The sequence below is a fragment of the Seriola lalandi genome, unplaced genomic scaffold (genome assembly GCF_002814215.2).
Source record: "Seriola lalandi dorsalis isolate HSWRI2012SDOR001 ecotype SW California unplaced genomic scaffold, Sedor1 jcf7180002054581, whole genome shotgun sequence".
Lineage (NCBI taxonomy): Eukaryota > Metazoa > Chordata > Actinopteri > Carangiformes > Carangidae > Seriola > Seriola lalandi.
In genome coordinates, this window is record NW_019525134.1 from 4,288,336 (window position 1) to 4,306,007 (window position 17,672).

General features: G+C 39.9%; 1 protein-coding gene across 1 annotated transcript in view; it reads left to right on the plus strand.

Annotated features, from left to right (window-relative positions):
- Positions 1–17,672, plus strand: part of pebp4 (phosphatidylethanolamine binding protein 4) — a 50,654-nt gene that overhangs the window by 5,920 nt on the left and 27,062 nt on the right. Inside the window, exon 4 of the mRNA XM_023418180.2 lies at positions 15,554–15,652. Coding sequence (XP_023273948.1) covers positions 15,554–15,652 — 99 coding nt within the window. The remainder of the gene's footprint in view (positions 1–15,553; positions 15,653–17,672) is intronic.

Genomic DNA, 17,672 nt, shown 5'->3' on the forward strand with positions numbered 1-17,672 from the left:
TGGGTAGACATTTCTTGCATCTGGTGGATGGAATGAGGGTTTAAACCATTACTGCGATTAGAGCTGCCTCACTATGATCTCTTGAGCTTGCTTACTGCTGCTAATAGCTGTTTCCTCTCTATTTCCCTCTATCTTTTTCTTTTTCGCTTTCTCTCTCTCTGTGAATGATTTTTATGCTTCGCTAAAACATGTGGGGGCGTTGAGAGAGGATTTAAATGCAACGATCCCCCTCCTCTTTTTTTTTGGTGAATCTCAGCGTTCTTTTCTGCAAGCCTCTGATGACGACAGGGCAGCTTTAAGCCTGGCAGTGCCCACGGCAGGCTGCCGTCTCAGCGCTGCCCACTCTCCTCTGTGTTGGCATGCTGGAGAAAGCGAGGGTGGGGTTCCTCTCTAGCAGACCCTGTCATTCCTAGGAAAGCCTACATGTCCACCCATGCAGGATTCCTGATAGGTCTTCATGTTGGGGATGTGAGAGCGCAAAGATAGGGATTTTATTTTCAGTAGGCGAAGGTCTTTATTCAGTGAAGAGTCAAGGATGTATATTTAGATAAACAGACAAGGCACTTGCTTGAGCCTTTACATGACCGTGAGGGTCAACAAGTGAAGCATGTACTATAATATCCATCTAATTGCATATTCACTGTCATCAGGTGGGTGTTTTTGGCTCTGCTGGATTAAATCAGTGTGTTTGGCTGAGATTCAGAGAGTTTATTTCCTTAGCTAATGTTCCCCTTTGTCATTATAACACCATGTTAAGCTGACCCGTGTCCCGCTCCATTCAGTCATTGCCCATTACTACACAGCATATATGATTCATGCAAGCTTCTCAAGAGGAAAGAATTACAACCTTCTTCTACTAGTACGATTGATTATGCATATTCAGGGGAATGAAGAGAGGCAATAACCCTCTCAAGCCACAATCTCACACAGAAGAATAATTTGCGCCTCGAGAAGCATGTGTGGCATGCAGACGAGTACAGGTGCAAGCAGAACTATTCATTCAAACTGTAGCGCTGCAAGGTTTCAGTTTTGCCCTCACTTGGTAAGACTGAGGGCAAAAGGATATGTGCAAATGTCTTTCATGCATAAGTGAAACTGCACCTGACACATATATATCTCATGAGAAGTATTTGTTTTTTAAATTTTTCCTATAACTCTCACCTCCTTTTCCTGTCTTCTTCCTTCTACTCACCCATGCACTCATTTGAATACTGACAGTCTATTTTATTTTTTTGAAGCTACCGTTTTGTACCCTGTTGCTGCAGTAGCATGGTATTCCTTCACCTTACATTTGGTCTAAGCGCGTAGGCAGCAATACTTTTACTCTGTGGCTGTGAGTAAAATATGATTTCAATTACCATGAAAATGTATTGTATTATCAATGGGAGGATAAGAACAGATTAAGGAAGCTCTGGGATGCTCTTACAGATGACAATGGTCAGGTTTTCTAAGCAAGCAGTGGTATTGAAGAAAATGATTTTCACCGTTTGACAAAAGCTCTGAGAAAAGGAGGTGGTTCAACATGTAAAGCCGACTCAGACCCTGATATGTTGAGGTTATTAGCTTTCATACATAGGAACTTTTTGTATTGATTGAACATTATTTTGAAAGGTCAGCTTTTTTTTTTTTTTTTTACATCACAAACTACTCTAATAAAAAATACAAGAATCCATTGTTGGAAAAAATGTGCAAAAGTTAAAATTTAGATCCAAATTTGCAAACAAGCTTCAGCACAGAGGCAATAGCAAACACCTGGAGAAGCAGCGGGTCTTTAATAAAAATACCACCCGAACCTGTGCCTCCTGATTATTATTCAGTATTCACACAGAAATTCTATCTTGTCAGTTCATATACATTGACGGCAAGATCTGTTCAAACAGAGATTCATAATTTGCATGGGAAGTGCATCTGCTGCTGTGGATACTTAAACAAACACGCAAGATTAAATTTCTATTTATATGAGCCACAGAAACCTAACATTTGCCAGTGAATCATTGTAAGATCTGGAGACGACTCAGATGCACTTTGGCACAGTGAGAAACTTGTACATTTTCTTAATGTGATCTGTCCAGTAGGGACATGTCTGCAGCCTCATGACACCCAAAAACATCACATCATCATCATCATCACAGAAAAAAAAAAAGAAGAAATGAAGCTGCTCTGCGTAGTTCTCATTTTGTCTTCTTATCTTGTGTGTTGTATGATCTCAAAATATCTCTGGGCCACCCGTTTATGGATGTTAATATGCTTTTTTTGTGAGGAAGTTCACGACAGAAATTGAACTGTAAACTTTAATTTAGATCCTTAGTTGTAGAATTATTTATCTAAGATTCATTAAGTGTGAATACAGACACTCTTCATAACTTTACGTGCAGGATTTCTGTGGTACTTATACTTGAAACTGGGATAATTGACTTTTTCTCCTTTGACAGCCTCTTTTCTTTGAGAACTAAGTAATCACAAAGTTAAAAGTGATCATGTGAAGTTTACTTAAGACCCAGATGCTTGGCTTAGTGGCATGTTGCCCAAAATGTTTTGTGCTTCTCATTTATGGTCCGGCACAGGGTTTAGTTACAGTTGTGTCCCAATCCTCTGATTCACCTTCTTTAAGAACAGCTTCAGGGCTGCTCATAATGCTTAACTCTCCATAATGCCATCCCCTTCATCTCCCCAGTGGTCTTATTGTCTTAACTCTGGATGGAGAGACAGAGTGTTAAGAAAAAACAGGTTAATACACATTTGGCAAAGTGAAAGTAAAGTATCTTTTCAAAGATACTCTCTATTCAAGTGTTTTTTTAAAGAATGATTTTTCCTGTTTCTGTCAACTTGTTTAGATATCTTGCCAGTCTGTTTTACTGTTTTTTTTATTATCAGTATTATTTTATTAATTTTGCTTTTGACATTAAAAGGCTGCTAATGGTAACAGCGATCAGGTCCATTGATGTGTTGATTGATCTGAGAACAGGGGATGATAAAACTGCATTCCTTGTCATTTTTCTGATCCTGTAGTTTGGAAGCAGAGAAAATGTTATGCAAATGATTTGTTAATCCCTTTACATTATTTGTTCCATTTCTCCCTTCGTTTTCACACTCGATTTCTTGCACAGCGAGCTGACAGGCGGACACCCTCAGATTGCTAATTCTTAAGATAGAAAAAAAAAGTCAGCCATCCATCACATTTAGAATATAGTTGCTTCAATTAATTAATTTGACTTGAATGATTTACCTGAAAATGCACGAATAGACCCTGAAAGCCCCTCAACTACTTCACTTTAGAAACCTTCAACTTCAACCTCCTTCTTTTCTTTTATGTGTATTTTCTTAAATGCTTTCACCGGCAGATTAACAGTCTCTCGAGAAAAACATTGACCTGCACAATTAAGGATATAATATCAGCATAAGCAGGATAAGACAGCTGAGTCTAAGCCGAGAGAGCAGTGGCACATGAAACTGTGACCAGTGTTTTTTTTTTTCATAGTTTTGTTGTCCCAAAGGTTGGTGTTAAAAATAATAAGAAAGAGGTGGGATGGTCTTAGATTCAAGAAGCTTAAAATGCAAAATCTCAAATAAGCCCAATTTTCTCTAGCCAATCGCGTTGCATTTTGGTGGGTTTGTGTTGATCGTCTCAACTGACTCACATACCGCCCCTCCCCAAATAAAAACACTAGAGATTTACGTGGCTTTTCAAAAAATGTATCTAGACATTTATCCAGCTTAATCTTCTTAACATATTAAAGTGATTTGCTTTACCCTGAAGTGGCTGAAGCTGCAAGCTCACCGCCCCTCATGGCACTAAGACCTGAGAGGCATTGTGGACATCTTCCGCTCTTGAAAAAGAGAGAGGTGGGCAGAAGTCAACCTGCTTCTCAGCTGTGGAGCTGTGGCTGTCCCCACTGTGCGTCCATTTTATTTATTTTTTGTTCTGTTATTAGTCCAACTGTTGCACTCAGTCAGTGTTCTTAGGCACATGGCTCTGCCAGCACTGCCCACACTGTGGTGTGGAGGTTTGGAGCTCTCAGCTTTTGAGCTGAACTGAAAGAGCTCTCTCACAGAGTAGGTGTTGGCAGGATGCTTTGTTTCTTTCTGTGAATGTCATGAGAGGTATGGATAATGAGAAAACTGAAGCACAGTGATGGCATGATTTATTGGGGTGCCAACTTTATGCCTGACTGCAGATTTGGGCATTTTCATATATATGATGTGCTTAACCTTTTCTTCAGACGCGACACAAATCTGAGAATCAGTAGTGACGGTTACAGTGTGTTTTTCTTTAAAACACCACTTCACAGGCCGGGCAGCTAAAAGGTCTTGGTCAAACTCAAGTAGTGCCACTGTCTGGCATAATGCTCTATGGATGTTCCTCAGGGCATTCATTTTGCCAGATTGCATCAGCAGAACTGTAAGTTGACACTTGGAGACATTCATTGTAGCTGAAGCCTAAGTCCGTTTATTGTCTTCATGGTATTTAGCTTCATGTCTGTCACAGTTAAATCAAACATGATGGGGTCAAAGTAAATGTGGCCGTGCTACAAGTCTAATTTATTTAATTTGGATAAGAGTTTAAAGAGTTGCCTGAAATATAAAGACATTTCTGAAATGATCTTAAGAATTACTCTGCAAATTAGTTTTCAGTTGTTTTATTTCATGGATAAATGTTTTTTTATGTTAAATGGAGAAGGGTTTTGGTCAAGGACTGCTATATTAGTTTCCTGATTAAGACAGAAATCACTCTAGCCAAACCAAAAGCAGTGAAACACATTTGTGATGAGAACATTTGGAGTCTGACCATAGAACTCTTGAACTTGAACAGTCTACTCACAATATAGAGCAAAAGATTTCAATACTACGGCAATGAAAGCAAATATTTAATACATTGTGTATGTCTTTTGTAGAGCTGCAACTAATGATTATTTTCATTAATTTTGCTCATTGTTTTGTCTACAAATGATCAGTTTCCTAAAGCACAGGATATCATCTTTACATCCCTTGTTTTGTGTGACCAACAAACCAAAACCCGAAAATATTCCAAATACTATCACATAAGATAAAGAACAGCAACAAATCCTCGCAACTGAGAAGCTGGAACTGGAGAATGTTTTCCCGTCACAGGAAAACAAATAATTAGTTATCAAAATAGCTCATTCATTCTATGTCGATCGTATAATCAATTAATTGTTCCAGAACTCTAGTTTCTTACACTGACAGCAATTATGTGTACTGATTTAATTCATCTACCACGTTTCATCTCAGACGGTTTCTAAATTACCTGCATCAAAAGATGTAATGCTCTTGTCATCTGACTAAATAATGATAGCAGTTTACTATGAAACAAGTGAAATAGATTAAAATAAATCACATGCAATATGATTTCACTTCCTTTTTTTCTCTATGCAGAAAAGACATAGTGCAGTGTTTGTTATTATCTGTAATGTACCTGCGCTTAGAAGAAGATATCATTGACTCTGCAAGGCTAAGTTTGCATAACATACAAATGTGGTTTGCAGGAAATATATTTGCTGCTAACTAGACGAAACAATTTTAATTTAGGATTGTGACAGATATATTTGTAACAATGTATGCAGTTAACAACGTGCTAACAAGAAAGTGAACGCACACAATGATTTCTTGCTCTTACTCTTATGTGTGCTGTACCACAATGATTTAACTGTGATGTGTTTTTGTTAATGTGGCCACTTATTAGTTAGGACACCTGATGAGATGAAATTTTGTGTTTCACTCCATCTCTTCTCTTATTCAGACCGGCAGGTACTTGACCTCTTGTACTTGGAGGTAATGTCTGACAGGTGTTAAAATCATACAGTGAGGCTGTCCATAGAGAATGCTGTTGAACGTAACACAGCTCCACACAGACGAGCACTTCAAACAAACTATGAGTGGTTGCTTCTTTTCATATCAGAGAGAATAGGAGAAATTGATTGGAACTGGGAGGCTTAGGACTGGATTTTCCTCAACCATGATATTTTTTCTTTAACAACTGCAGCTTAAATTTAGATTTTTTTCTGGCTTTGTTTTTTATTTCTTTGTCCAAATCCTATCGAGTGGTGCTTCAGGTTTTTCCTTGAGTAAAAAGTTGATATTGTTGTGGGGAGGGAGAAAGGACTTCTTTTTTTTCATGTGTGCAGGAATGTAGATTTCTTCCCCCCGTGAAATCCTAATTGTGCCTTGGAGGGCTGGTAGGGTATCTCTGCTCGGCTCAGCTCAACAGGATTTGTGTCTGTGTATGTTAGAGTATGTCTCTTAGCTTGAATGCGGATATAACCCTTTCATTGCACAAGCTGCTGATTTTTCATATTTGCCGATAGGCTGATCCTGTGCATCCGTAGCTTTTTGTGGAAGACATTGAAAGTTTTTGTTATGGAAGCTTCCATATTACATTTTTTTGCTTAAATATTAGATTTTTTTTTTTGGAGTTAATGCAGATAACATGTGGCCCTCTTTATGGATCAACCATATTTGAAAATTAAGCTCCTGAGAGCAGGCCTTGTCAATAGTGTATGGTCAGATTGAGAATATATCTCAGGTCAAAACTACATCTGTCCCGTGTGCTTCTTGAATTATTGCTGTGCATTTATCTATGCAAATCCAGGATAAGATCCTATCTTCCTGCAGCGACATATCCCCCTGGATTTGGTCTATGGCAGGTTATGGTTGACAGTCAAAAAGGAATTGCACCAACATATACGCAAAGATTATTGCTGTAGTCATTAATTGTTGCTTGAAAGGGGATTAGGATTACCAGTCCTATAGAACACTCTAACACCTGTCCTTCCTCATATCTAACAATGTTACTTCAGTTTTCCTTATTTCCGTATCAGTTCAAGTTGGCAAAATAAAAAAGGCTGATTTATTCAAATGAATCATCAATGCTGGAAATGATTCAATATGTGCCACATTCAGATGGGTGATATATTATTCCCTTGGGGAGAGGCAAAGATGGAGCTGTGGAGCTGTTTTATTTGTGCTGTCTTTATCAGTGTGTCAGGCAGAGAGGCTGAGCTTGTTGTCTATGAATGGACAAGCCCTTGAACCATAAACCTGTACCTCCTCTGATAACAGTTTCTGCATTGTGATATAAGTGCCATTCTCTGTGATGTCCTCTCTGACAGCGCTAAATATATCAACATACACAAAATGATCTGTCAGACGAATTATTTTATTTCAACCAGTTCTCCAAAACTAAGGATTTTCATTGCTGTGTGTGCAGTGTGTGTTTTTGAAGACATATTGTCGATTTTGTTAAGGATTCAAAGCAAAGCGCAGCATTGTGGTTGCATTTCACCAGGCTTTGCTTTTCATACTGTTAGTGTTTTGCCTTTAGGTGAACATTTTTACTGTACTTTTTTGTCTGCCATACCTTATGCAGTGTGTCATTTAATGCTATTTCTGCTGCTGGGACCTCAGACTGCTCTGACGTCTGAGATTGCCACATCTTCTAAGGTGATAAGAGTGCTCCCTGAATTACTCAGAGCCCGTGTGATGACATGGCCCTGATTGTCAGACGGGTGGGCTGGTGACACTGGAACACAGACGGTGCTTGTCTGTTTGAAATATTCTGTTTCAAGCTTCCAAGCCCTGGGCAGTCCTCGCTCCCAGTCTCCCAACACCCAGCTTCGCCCACTGAAACAAGACTCTTCCATACTGGAAAATCCGGCCCTGTCAACTGGCAGTCTGGACTAGGTTCAGCCCACATGCCAAGCGCCCCCCACCACCACTTCCAACCCCTAATAGGCACTAGAGTTTGCCACCCCATGTAGATGCCTTTTGGTCGCCATCCATGGATGGCGTCAATAGCATCTTCCTACACAACAGTGACTGAACGGAGGGCACAAGAAAATGTGGGAATAATTTACACTTTCTCACTGTACTACCATCCGAAACCATAATTAATCATGATAGAAAAAATGTGGAAGCCATCTTGGCTGGTGAAACACACAGTGCCTGTGAACAGCCCTGACACCTTTAACAGCTCTGATGGCCAAATAGGAATGGGTGTCAGAGTGCTTACAACTAAGCTCCCTTCATGGCAGCATGTAACCCATCATCTTCAGAATTGTCTCTGCTGCATGATGGTTCTCCGTGAAGTGTAGCTGTTGTAAGCCTTTCATATATTTTGTTTAAATAAAATGCAATTATAGACAATTAAATAAATGCAATTATAGACAGTCTTGAGTCCTTCAAATGTGGCAGCAAGTGTCAAAATAGATGTAACAATAGCCAAAAAAAAAGGAAGAATTGGTTTCCATAAGAACAACATAGCTGCCAAAATAAAACGTGAAGACCCAGATAAAGTTAATCTGTAAAACATGTTAAATATGAGCTTAGGTTTTTACAGCTTTGAAATCTCATGTCATGCACTCTGTAAACTTGCTGTTTTCAGTTGCACATACACTAACTAAAATATCCACTAATCCCAGTAGATCTTTATTATTATACTTTTCATCATCCAAATTCCCCTAAGGGCATTTAGAATCAAAATAGTTGATTTAGATTCCCAAATCCTAGTGAAGTAATTAGAATGTGCTCACCATTAACTTTTATAGGCTGCACTTGCTGGTAAAATAGCAGATCTATGACTCGAAGTGTGTGACATGCTTGACAGACTAATTATGGATATGAGTCCAGTGCTGTAATTTGCCCTTTTTGATTGTGTTGTGTTCTCAGCAGCCAAACTACATGACAAAAATATTTCCCTCTTGCCTCATTTAGCACAGGCTGGATCTGAGGCTCATATCCCAGCGCCTGGCTGCATGTTACTTCAGAGTACCTGTTAGTGGTAGTTACTGTGTTAGTTAGAGCATGTGCATTTGCAGAAATGCTTTTATGGCAGTGAGTAGGTGTATGTGTGTAAAGCCACCACTAGAAAGTGTTGAAAGCCTCAGCTAGCAAGATCGCATCCAGGGTGACTAATAAGCTTAACATGAGCACGGCTGTGTTCGCAAGCATGGCGCGGTGAAAGAAGTCTTCAATGTTGAGAGAAATGCAGAAATGGTTCCCTAGGCTGCCACTAATTCCTTCACCCCCCTCAAGCTTCAATCAGACTGTGAACCATCTCACTGTTAGCTATGGCTTCATAGCAGCTCCAAACTGCACTGCGAAAGTACAAGGCTTTACAAACACAGTTCAGGACAGGCTGCATTTAAACATATAAAAGAGCTGTTCAAATAAAATGTGTTGTTCAGGAATTTTTAAGTGATTAATGTGCAGAATCTATAGGCAATAAATGATATAAGAAGAATATAGAACAAGAATATAGCATTGTAATACATATTTGTACATTCAAACAGAAAAAAGTGTTCATGTGATTATGTAATAATGTAAACTTGTGTTTGATATTCCACTGTGAGTCCTCTTGAACCGCTGCCTCCTCACAGCTCACTCACTCCTCTGTTTGGCTACCTAGTGGGGATCTAGTAGCAGTGTTGTCTTTGGGCCTTAAATATGCGTTTGTATCCACATGTGGCTTTCCTTTGACCATGTGGCTCCTCGAAGTGTGGATTTATAAGCCACTTCACACTCCACTCCTGTGTGGGAGGGAGGCTGAGTTAAAAATAGGCAGGTTTGGAGGTAGTGAGCAGCCTGCACTGTGTGAGGCACTTAAGAACACACTGAGGAGTATTGGCATTCTGTTTGCATATCATTTATATGTTTCAATAATCAATCTGAATTTTAAACCAGTAACTGTTGTTATTGTGACATTCACCAAATCATCTTGTGTAATAGTCTCAGAAGAATCATTAGCACTCATGTTGCACCAAAGTAGCAAGAAGCACTAACACTGTGTTTTTATGGAGTTTGATAATAGAGGGTAGTGAATTTTCTGCTGTAGTACAAGATCTAAGACGTCAAGTGGCTTCAATTATAAAACACCACCTTTAGCTCATGCGTGTCCACTGTGTTTCTTTAATATACCATCTTAAAGGGGCGTTCTGGATTCTGCATTTTGGGTGACTTGCAAGACACAGTTATAAAAATGTCAAAGATATCCTGAATTTTAGGCCATAGTTAGCACTGTCTCCTAGAATTTCCATTTACATACCACTAATTTGTTTTGCCAAATATGTTTTGAGGGAAGTGTAACTGCTGCCAGAATATGCTCAGTGTTCAACCTTTTTACCAGTAAAGGAAGTGCTGCCGTTTTGTACCACACACAAGTCTTGAGGTGGCAGAAGTGCAGGACTGTGACACTGGAGAGTGGGGTTAGTATCCACAGTACCTCGTGTGGTTAGGTTTACGCAGCAAAACAACTTAAGGTTAGGTTAGGGACAGTTTTAGTCAAATGTAAGGAAGTAAACAAGTCACTGTTGACCTTGAACTTTGCCTAAACTTAACCAAGTGCCTAAACATAATCTTAAAGGTACCCTGTGGATTTTTATTACCAGTACTTTTGCTACAGAGCAATGTTTTGTTTGTAAAGGGCGCTGGATTCACTTCCTGCCATCGGTTTCACACTCCGATGATTGACAGTTGGTGGTGGTAATGGTTCAACAACAAAGGCACTGAAGAAAAACCTTGCTAGCAAGGAAACATGGATGTAGACCATGCACATGTAAAAAAATAAACTTCAAACTGTTTATTGAAAAGGGAAATGCATTCAAAATGTTTGTTAAACCTTAGTGTGTTTTGGGGAAAAACCCTGAATGTAAACACAAATAAAATTAATATTGTCCTTATATTAAAACACTGCATTACACTTCCCATTATGCAACTCAATAATGTCTTTATGGACTGTAAAAGCCCATGTCTTTCAACCTCAGTTTGCTTTGTTAAGGATTTATAGTTTTCAGGCCCAAACTGATTTTACTCAAGTGACCATGTGAGTAATTATCTCAGACTTTAGAAAGCTCCATTCAAAGCCACAGATGATATAACTATAACTGTTTTCACAGGCTGAGTAGTTCTCCCAATCAATAGTAAATTGACTTTAGTGTGTAAAATAAGTGGAGCATTGTTTCCCATTGTTTTATTGGTACCTGAGAACTGCAGGCAAAGGATGGGTGAGAGTGGTCATGTGTGTATTTTAAAAAAGCCTACCTGCTCCCCACCTTTAGCACGACACCACCTGTGAAGCATAGTTGTTTTCAAATGTGCCTTATAAATAAATCTTTGCTTACTTGTGGATCATGGAACAGTTCCAGATATCCAAGCTGACGTTTGTATTCATATCTCTGAAGTCATAATTACACCTTTTAATAACTAGAATAATTAGATATTGTTTGAAAAGATTCCATGTTCGTCTGTGGCAGATTTCCAATCGGCCCATCATGATTTCCTATGAAGCAGGTTTTATAATGCGGCTTGTAGGGAGGAACAATGAGGTTTCCAAGCTTCAGCAGATCAGGGGGTGGGGGTGGGTGGGCTGTTATCAATGACAACGAGGACCTCCTCACCTGTAAAGGTTGGTGACCTCTAGGTGAGAGTGCTGTTGCCCCCCTTCTATAGCCATCTCATTTTTGGGTCTACGCCCCCCCACTCTCTGGTCGGGATTCAATTACTGCTGCCTTGCTGACCCCTGACCTCTCCTCCACCGGGATGAACCTCATCTTCTGACCCTGACAGTGGTTCCACTGTTAACCCCTATCACTTGTTCTTTTGCCTCTCTCCCTGCTATCCTGTCTCCAGAAAGAGACCTTATTACATTGTTCTTAGTATAAAAGTTCACACCTCTTTGCTCTGTTCACTTGATACTAGATTATATATTCAGTTTGATTTAAAATATTTTTTAATACTGTTTGGCTGCACAAACACTGAAATTGTAGCTGAGATTCGTTTTCTCCATCATTGGACAAATTTATTTCTACTGCCGTGTTTTAGAGTTTCTATTTTTCTGTATTTACAGATCGATCTTTCAACCTTGCTCTAAGCTGCAGTCGATGGTTGTTAAGCCATTGCTGTCTCTTAATCACAACACAGATACCTGTTAATTACCAAACGAGTTCAAGTGTTTTTGCTACTTAAACAGGGATTTGGGATCGATGCGTTGCTTTGCTCTGGGTCGAGCGGTGAGCACAGTTGACCATTTAATGAAACGTTGTGGGTTCTGTGCGCAGAGGCTGAAGGAGATGAAGAACAGGGAGGATAAAGCGATGGGTATATTAATAGGCAGCTGCATGGACGACACTGTTTGGTATTGGGTCAGGGATAAAGCATGAACTTGTAAACTCACAGAGGGGCCTCTCCTCCCTCCCTCCCTCCCTCTCGCTAACTCACTCGCCCTTCGTGGTGTCATCAGTTAGCAGAGCTGGGCTCGATAGCCCAGGCAGCTCTACGAGAGCAGCGATTAGACATCTCTCTGATTCTCAGCCCCAGCAGAGTTCACTCAAAGGTAAGCCAGTAGTTTACATCCTCAGAGACAACGGTCTTCCTCTGCCTTTGTTCTTTACCGTCTTCTGTTTTGCAAATACTGTATCTACTCGATGCTACTGGCTACTGGAGTGGGAGTTTCATGTCATCTCTTGAAAACACAACAATATAAAAATGTATTTCAAAAAACTAAACCCGCAGTTCTATAATATATAATCATGAAGAGGTCTAGAGTCCATATATTCTTAAGTAAAAGACCGTCCCCCTCATTCTCTATAGTTGTCACTGAAGAGAGCACCTCCCCCTTTCCTCTCTACCACTGACCAGTAGCCGTGACACAGACGCCCAGTCAGCTGCAGGGTTTATTCCAGCCGCCCAGCGTCTGAGGTGTGGTCCCAGTGGGCCGTTTTGCTGTGATCACAGCAGGCAGTGGGAGGTTAATCCCAAGAGAATACAGGCTCAATCTCCCCCCGCCTCCAGCCTGCACCCAGGAGCCTCACATCCCCTCCTGTATAATGGCCCGAGTTCTGTGGTCTGTAGCTGACACCTACCCAGATTTCACTTCCGCTCTGAGCTCGCAGATTATTCTGGCATTTCTAAAGTCCTTGTAGATACTGTTACAGAGCGTAACAGAGAAGGCAGCTGACTTCTCACCTCACTTACAATAATCTAAATTAAGTAGATAAAAGAGACTAAACACAGGAGCATTAAAACAATTGGAAGTTTTTACTGATAGCTTTGTTTGTCCTCCGAAATATAGACAATTAACTGTCATCAGTGACAGATTTGATTAGCTGAAGTGTAAAAGCAAATCTGAATTTTAAATTATCAGCAAGGCTCAAATGTTAAGTTTCCCCATAAGTATTAATGCGTAATGCTAATAACATAGAGCGCCAACATATTCTTGGAAAATGTGTGCCTTACAGTATCCAGCTATGAGAATTAGCGCTGTTTTGATATACATTTAGTTTGTTCGAGCCCTGATAAATTATTTCAGATGGCAGAATATGCATCTGTTTTTCCCTGGAGTCTTTCGCACATATCTGTGTGTAATTAATGTGGAATTGACAGATGGAGGAAAAAAAAATGTACTTGTAAGAGAGAAGGGTACATGCCACAATGTGTGAAGTGCAAGCACGGAGGGAGCTTCTTGTATTATTTGCTGCCCGTGCCAGCTGGACCAGCCAGATTCTTACAGGTAGAAATTCAAGCACTAAATATGTGCAGAAATCATTTAAAATTCAGTCCCCACTATAAATAGGCCATGATTTTGTTGTTACAGTTGGAAATGAATGTGAAATGTTCTTAATGTTGTTCTAAATTTGGCTTTAGGAAATCTACGCCTGTCCTATACAGTATATCTCTATCCATGGTAACTCTCATGAAATATCCGATAAAGTGCTATTTATTTCAATGATAATTGTGACTGGAGGTCATTTTTAATTTAAATGCTTAAATTGCATTTATCTGTGTCTGTCTGTGTGTGTGTGTGTGTGTGTGTGTGTGTGTGTGTGTGTGTGTGTGTTTGTGTGTGTGTGTGCGCGTGTGTGTGTGTCTGTGTGTGCACGCATGCTGTTGTTTGAAGCCATGTTATTTCTGAATGCATCAGGGTCTGACTTAAATATTAGTGTAACTACATTATCACAGTGTCTTTGCCTGGTAGCAAACATGTACAAATGAGGATTACAACTCTTGAGAAGGCAACAGGTCATGGTTGGTAAGCTGCCCGAGGGGGTCACTGATATAGAGTCACTTTTGACAGGCTGTGGAGGAGGCTCTATTGTTGCTGGTGTGTCTGGATGTTACCTGCAGGCACTATCACTGAGACTACAGTATTATCCTATTATTAGGCTTAGTTGTTTACGCTTATTACTGCTTGTCAGGTAGGCAGTGAATCCTTCTGAAAATGAGCATCTGCAGAAAAATACATGACTACTTCTTTATCTCATTCAAGTACATCGGCTTAATTTTCAGAGGCCTTTAAGAATGTGTTGATAGGACACAACAAACAGAAATTTAAGGTTTATGTTTACACGGGAGCATTTGATTCTATGAAATCTTTCACTGCACCACAGACAGCGTTGTTTGGCAGTCGGTGTAGGAATTTAAGAAACGATACATCTGTTTTATATGCATTAAAGCTGATAACATTATGGTCTTGCTTCAGTTAAAAGTACATACATACAGTGAGAGGACATTGTGGATCGAAACTGCCTCGATTAATGTCTCTGTTTGTAGAGGAAGCGAACAAAATCAAAAAAAAGCCCCATCATATGGTCTGGCAGATTTTGGGCACAGGACCAGGGATGACAAATGTGCTCTCGCAATAATTCAATCTGCTCTCATAATTCTCTAACTTTTAGGGACAGACAGAATGAACATTTTCCGGCAATTAAGCCGCCAAGTCAACGTCCAATAACTGTGATCAAGTGTTAGTTAAGATGCTTTTTCTCTCACTTTATCTATTGACAGATTGAGGGGTATAAAGATACTGGGTAAGTGGCAGAAAGTTACTGTGAATATGTTAACGAGAGGGATTGGTATCAGATCCAAGACGTTGTCATTTTTATTGATGTCACAGTAAATATATTAAGTTTAAGGAATAACAGAGAAGAGACGGAGATGTACTCTTTCTATAAAAATGAGCGTACTGCAGTTTGTGATTAGCACAGCCACAGTACGTATTCTCATGAGTGGTGTTGCCTTTTTAGGACAGTTTTATTTCATGCTTTTTATAACAATATTGTCTCCTGTTAATTTATTTCTAACATTTTAACATTTTAGCCTTGACAGCTGAAGGAAGACTGTGTTATAATCATGTGTCAAGCCAATAAAAAGGCAAACCCAGCCTTCTGGTATCAGCTAGCTTTGAGAGGTTTCTGTACTCAGCTGAGAATACAATCAGCTACTTAAAAAACAAACCACACATTTTATGAATAGAATAAAATTCCCACTTTACGGCATTTTTAAGTACAATAAGTTAAAGCTAAGAAAGTAAAGTGAAGCATCTGTTTTGAAATATTTAAACTAAGTATTGTTAGCTGCAGAGATGGCTGTCAAGCCTTGGGCAACGGGATGCACAAACAGCACATGGCTGCATTTAGAAAGCGAAAGGGATCAGGTACCGCTGTTCCTGGAACTGCCTCTGGGCCAATCACAATGTGTGTGGTGCTGTAGTAAAGTACTTTTCTCTATTAAAAGTAATGATATATGAATTTCCTTGTGTTTGCAGAAAAAGATGTATGTTCTGGTGATGGTTGATCCTGACGCTCCAAGCCGTACCAATCCAACTTCTGCTTACTGGAGGCACTGGCTGGTCGTGGACATACAGGTACAATACGTCTGCAATAACCTCTGCGCTCACTTAAAAACAGCCTTGTGTGTTTTGGTAAGGGTGACACGGACAGCATTTCTTATTGGATTAGGAGCTCATATGCTACAAATTTATGAAGTAGTGTCTGGAATTTTTTTTTCTTGAAAATTGTGCATTTTCATAATCTCGGGGTCTCACTTGGCATGTCTTGTGTTTACATCTGCACTGGGGCCGATTGCAAGGCTGAAAAATTATGAATGGTTTTTAAGCCTAACTTGGTGAAGAAAGGATGCCAAGTTCAAAAAATGTTAATTTTTCATATCATGTATCTTGTGCAATAAATGCCTGTGACAAAAGTGTGGGAGTAAGTCTTTCTAAATGGCTGTGAAAGTTTGCAAGGCCCTGTCAGCAGCAATTTCCCTCTGCTGCAGAGAGCCTGGGACGTGTCAATGCAGGCGTGTGAGACTGAGATTGAGGAGAGCAGGATGCGAGGCGCACACTCTTTCTCCCATAGAGCTCCAGTCCCTCAGCTCCCCCTCCAGTGGAGAGATCTTGGCAGAGTGTCCTCCCTTCATCTGTTCCCCCAGGCAGAGCAGCTCCCCCAATGATCCACACTTCTCCATATTTTACACCCCCGAAATGGGCACGGCTCCGATCCCCTTATTTCTCTTCATATTTCTCTCCTTTTTATCCATTCGTTTGTGTGTTTTCACATTCTTGCATTCTAACGCCAAATGCGTGTTGAGTTGTTGATTGCCTCAAATATTTGGAGGTTTGCAGACATTTTATAATCCCGCGGGGAACCGGGAGATCAACCCAGTAGATTAAGACTAGTGGTCTGAAAAACAAGCGCACAAAGACGCTTCAGCGATGTATCACTGCTCCCGTTTCATTTTATAAGGCGTTGTTGTACACTAAGTAAATGCCACATTGATTCAAAGATCCAAATGTGATGTATCTAGGATATATATTTTAGTAAACCTACAATAGGCATAAATTCAGAATTTTGTGATTCAGCTCATCTTTGCCGCACTTAAGAGATGATTTATGCAACGACATTCCTGCTTGCCTTTAAGAATATGTGAATATCATATCACTCACATACATCAATGATATACAAAAAAAAAAAAAAAACCCAAGTAATTTCCACTTTATAAAATTGCATTAGGCATCACCTTTGCTTCTTATTTTTAAGCCCATAAAGTCTGTCTGGCCGTGTGACCAGCTGTGAATAAACAAATGTCTTTCAAGTGCTCAGACAGACCACATTCTCTCTAGCAATTCAATTGCCTGTCACTTGTGTGGGTGTTGACCTGCGTTGCCCATGTAGGGATTGGCCAATGTGACGGGATGTTTTTCTGATTGTGACTGGTGGTTGGTCAGAAGGGTTAATGAGCCTTTTGAGTGATGCCAACCCATAGTGGGAGGTGTTTAATTGACCAGGGTGGCCAGGTGACATCACACAACCTCAGTTTTGTTTTTTCAAGTGTCGATGTGAATCTATTGGATTTTGTTTCAATGTAGTTGTGATTTTGACAGGAATGTAGTTGAATTTATGAATTAATGCACTTACACATAATTCAGCACAAAAAAAAGTGATTAAATATGATTTAGAAATTATTCATTTGTTATCTGTTTATAAGTTGGTTCCATCTGTATATAATGTAAACAAAGTGAATCTCAGGACAGTATCATGTTTGGCATTGAAATTGAGATTTCTGGCAATGTGTTAGACGGTAGATTGTTTTCTAAAGCAAAGTAGTTTCTTTAGCTGAAGTCAGGGGTCATGCTTTCGAATGTCAAACGGATCAGTGTTTTGATCCGCGCTCGTCAAACGGTGCGAGCTGCAGCAGCCATATTCTTTTCATATATATTCATTAGTCCAAGGTCATGCAGTCTTGCCCCAGTTTGTGGATGTTTCCATAATTAGTGTGTATTCTTTATCCATAGCCACAGCTATGAAGGTAAAAGATTTCCTTAATTCAGCCGAGAGTGAAGTGAGGTCAGGCTGGACTGAGCAACGAGGCACTGTAGATTT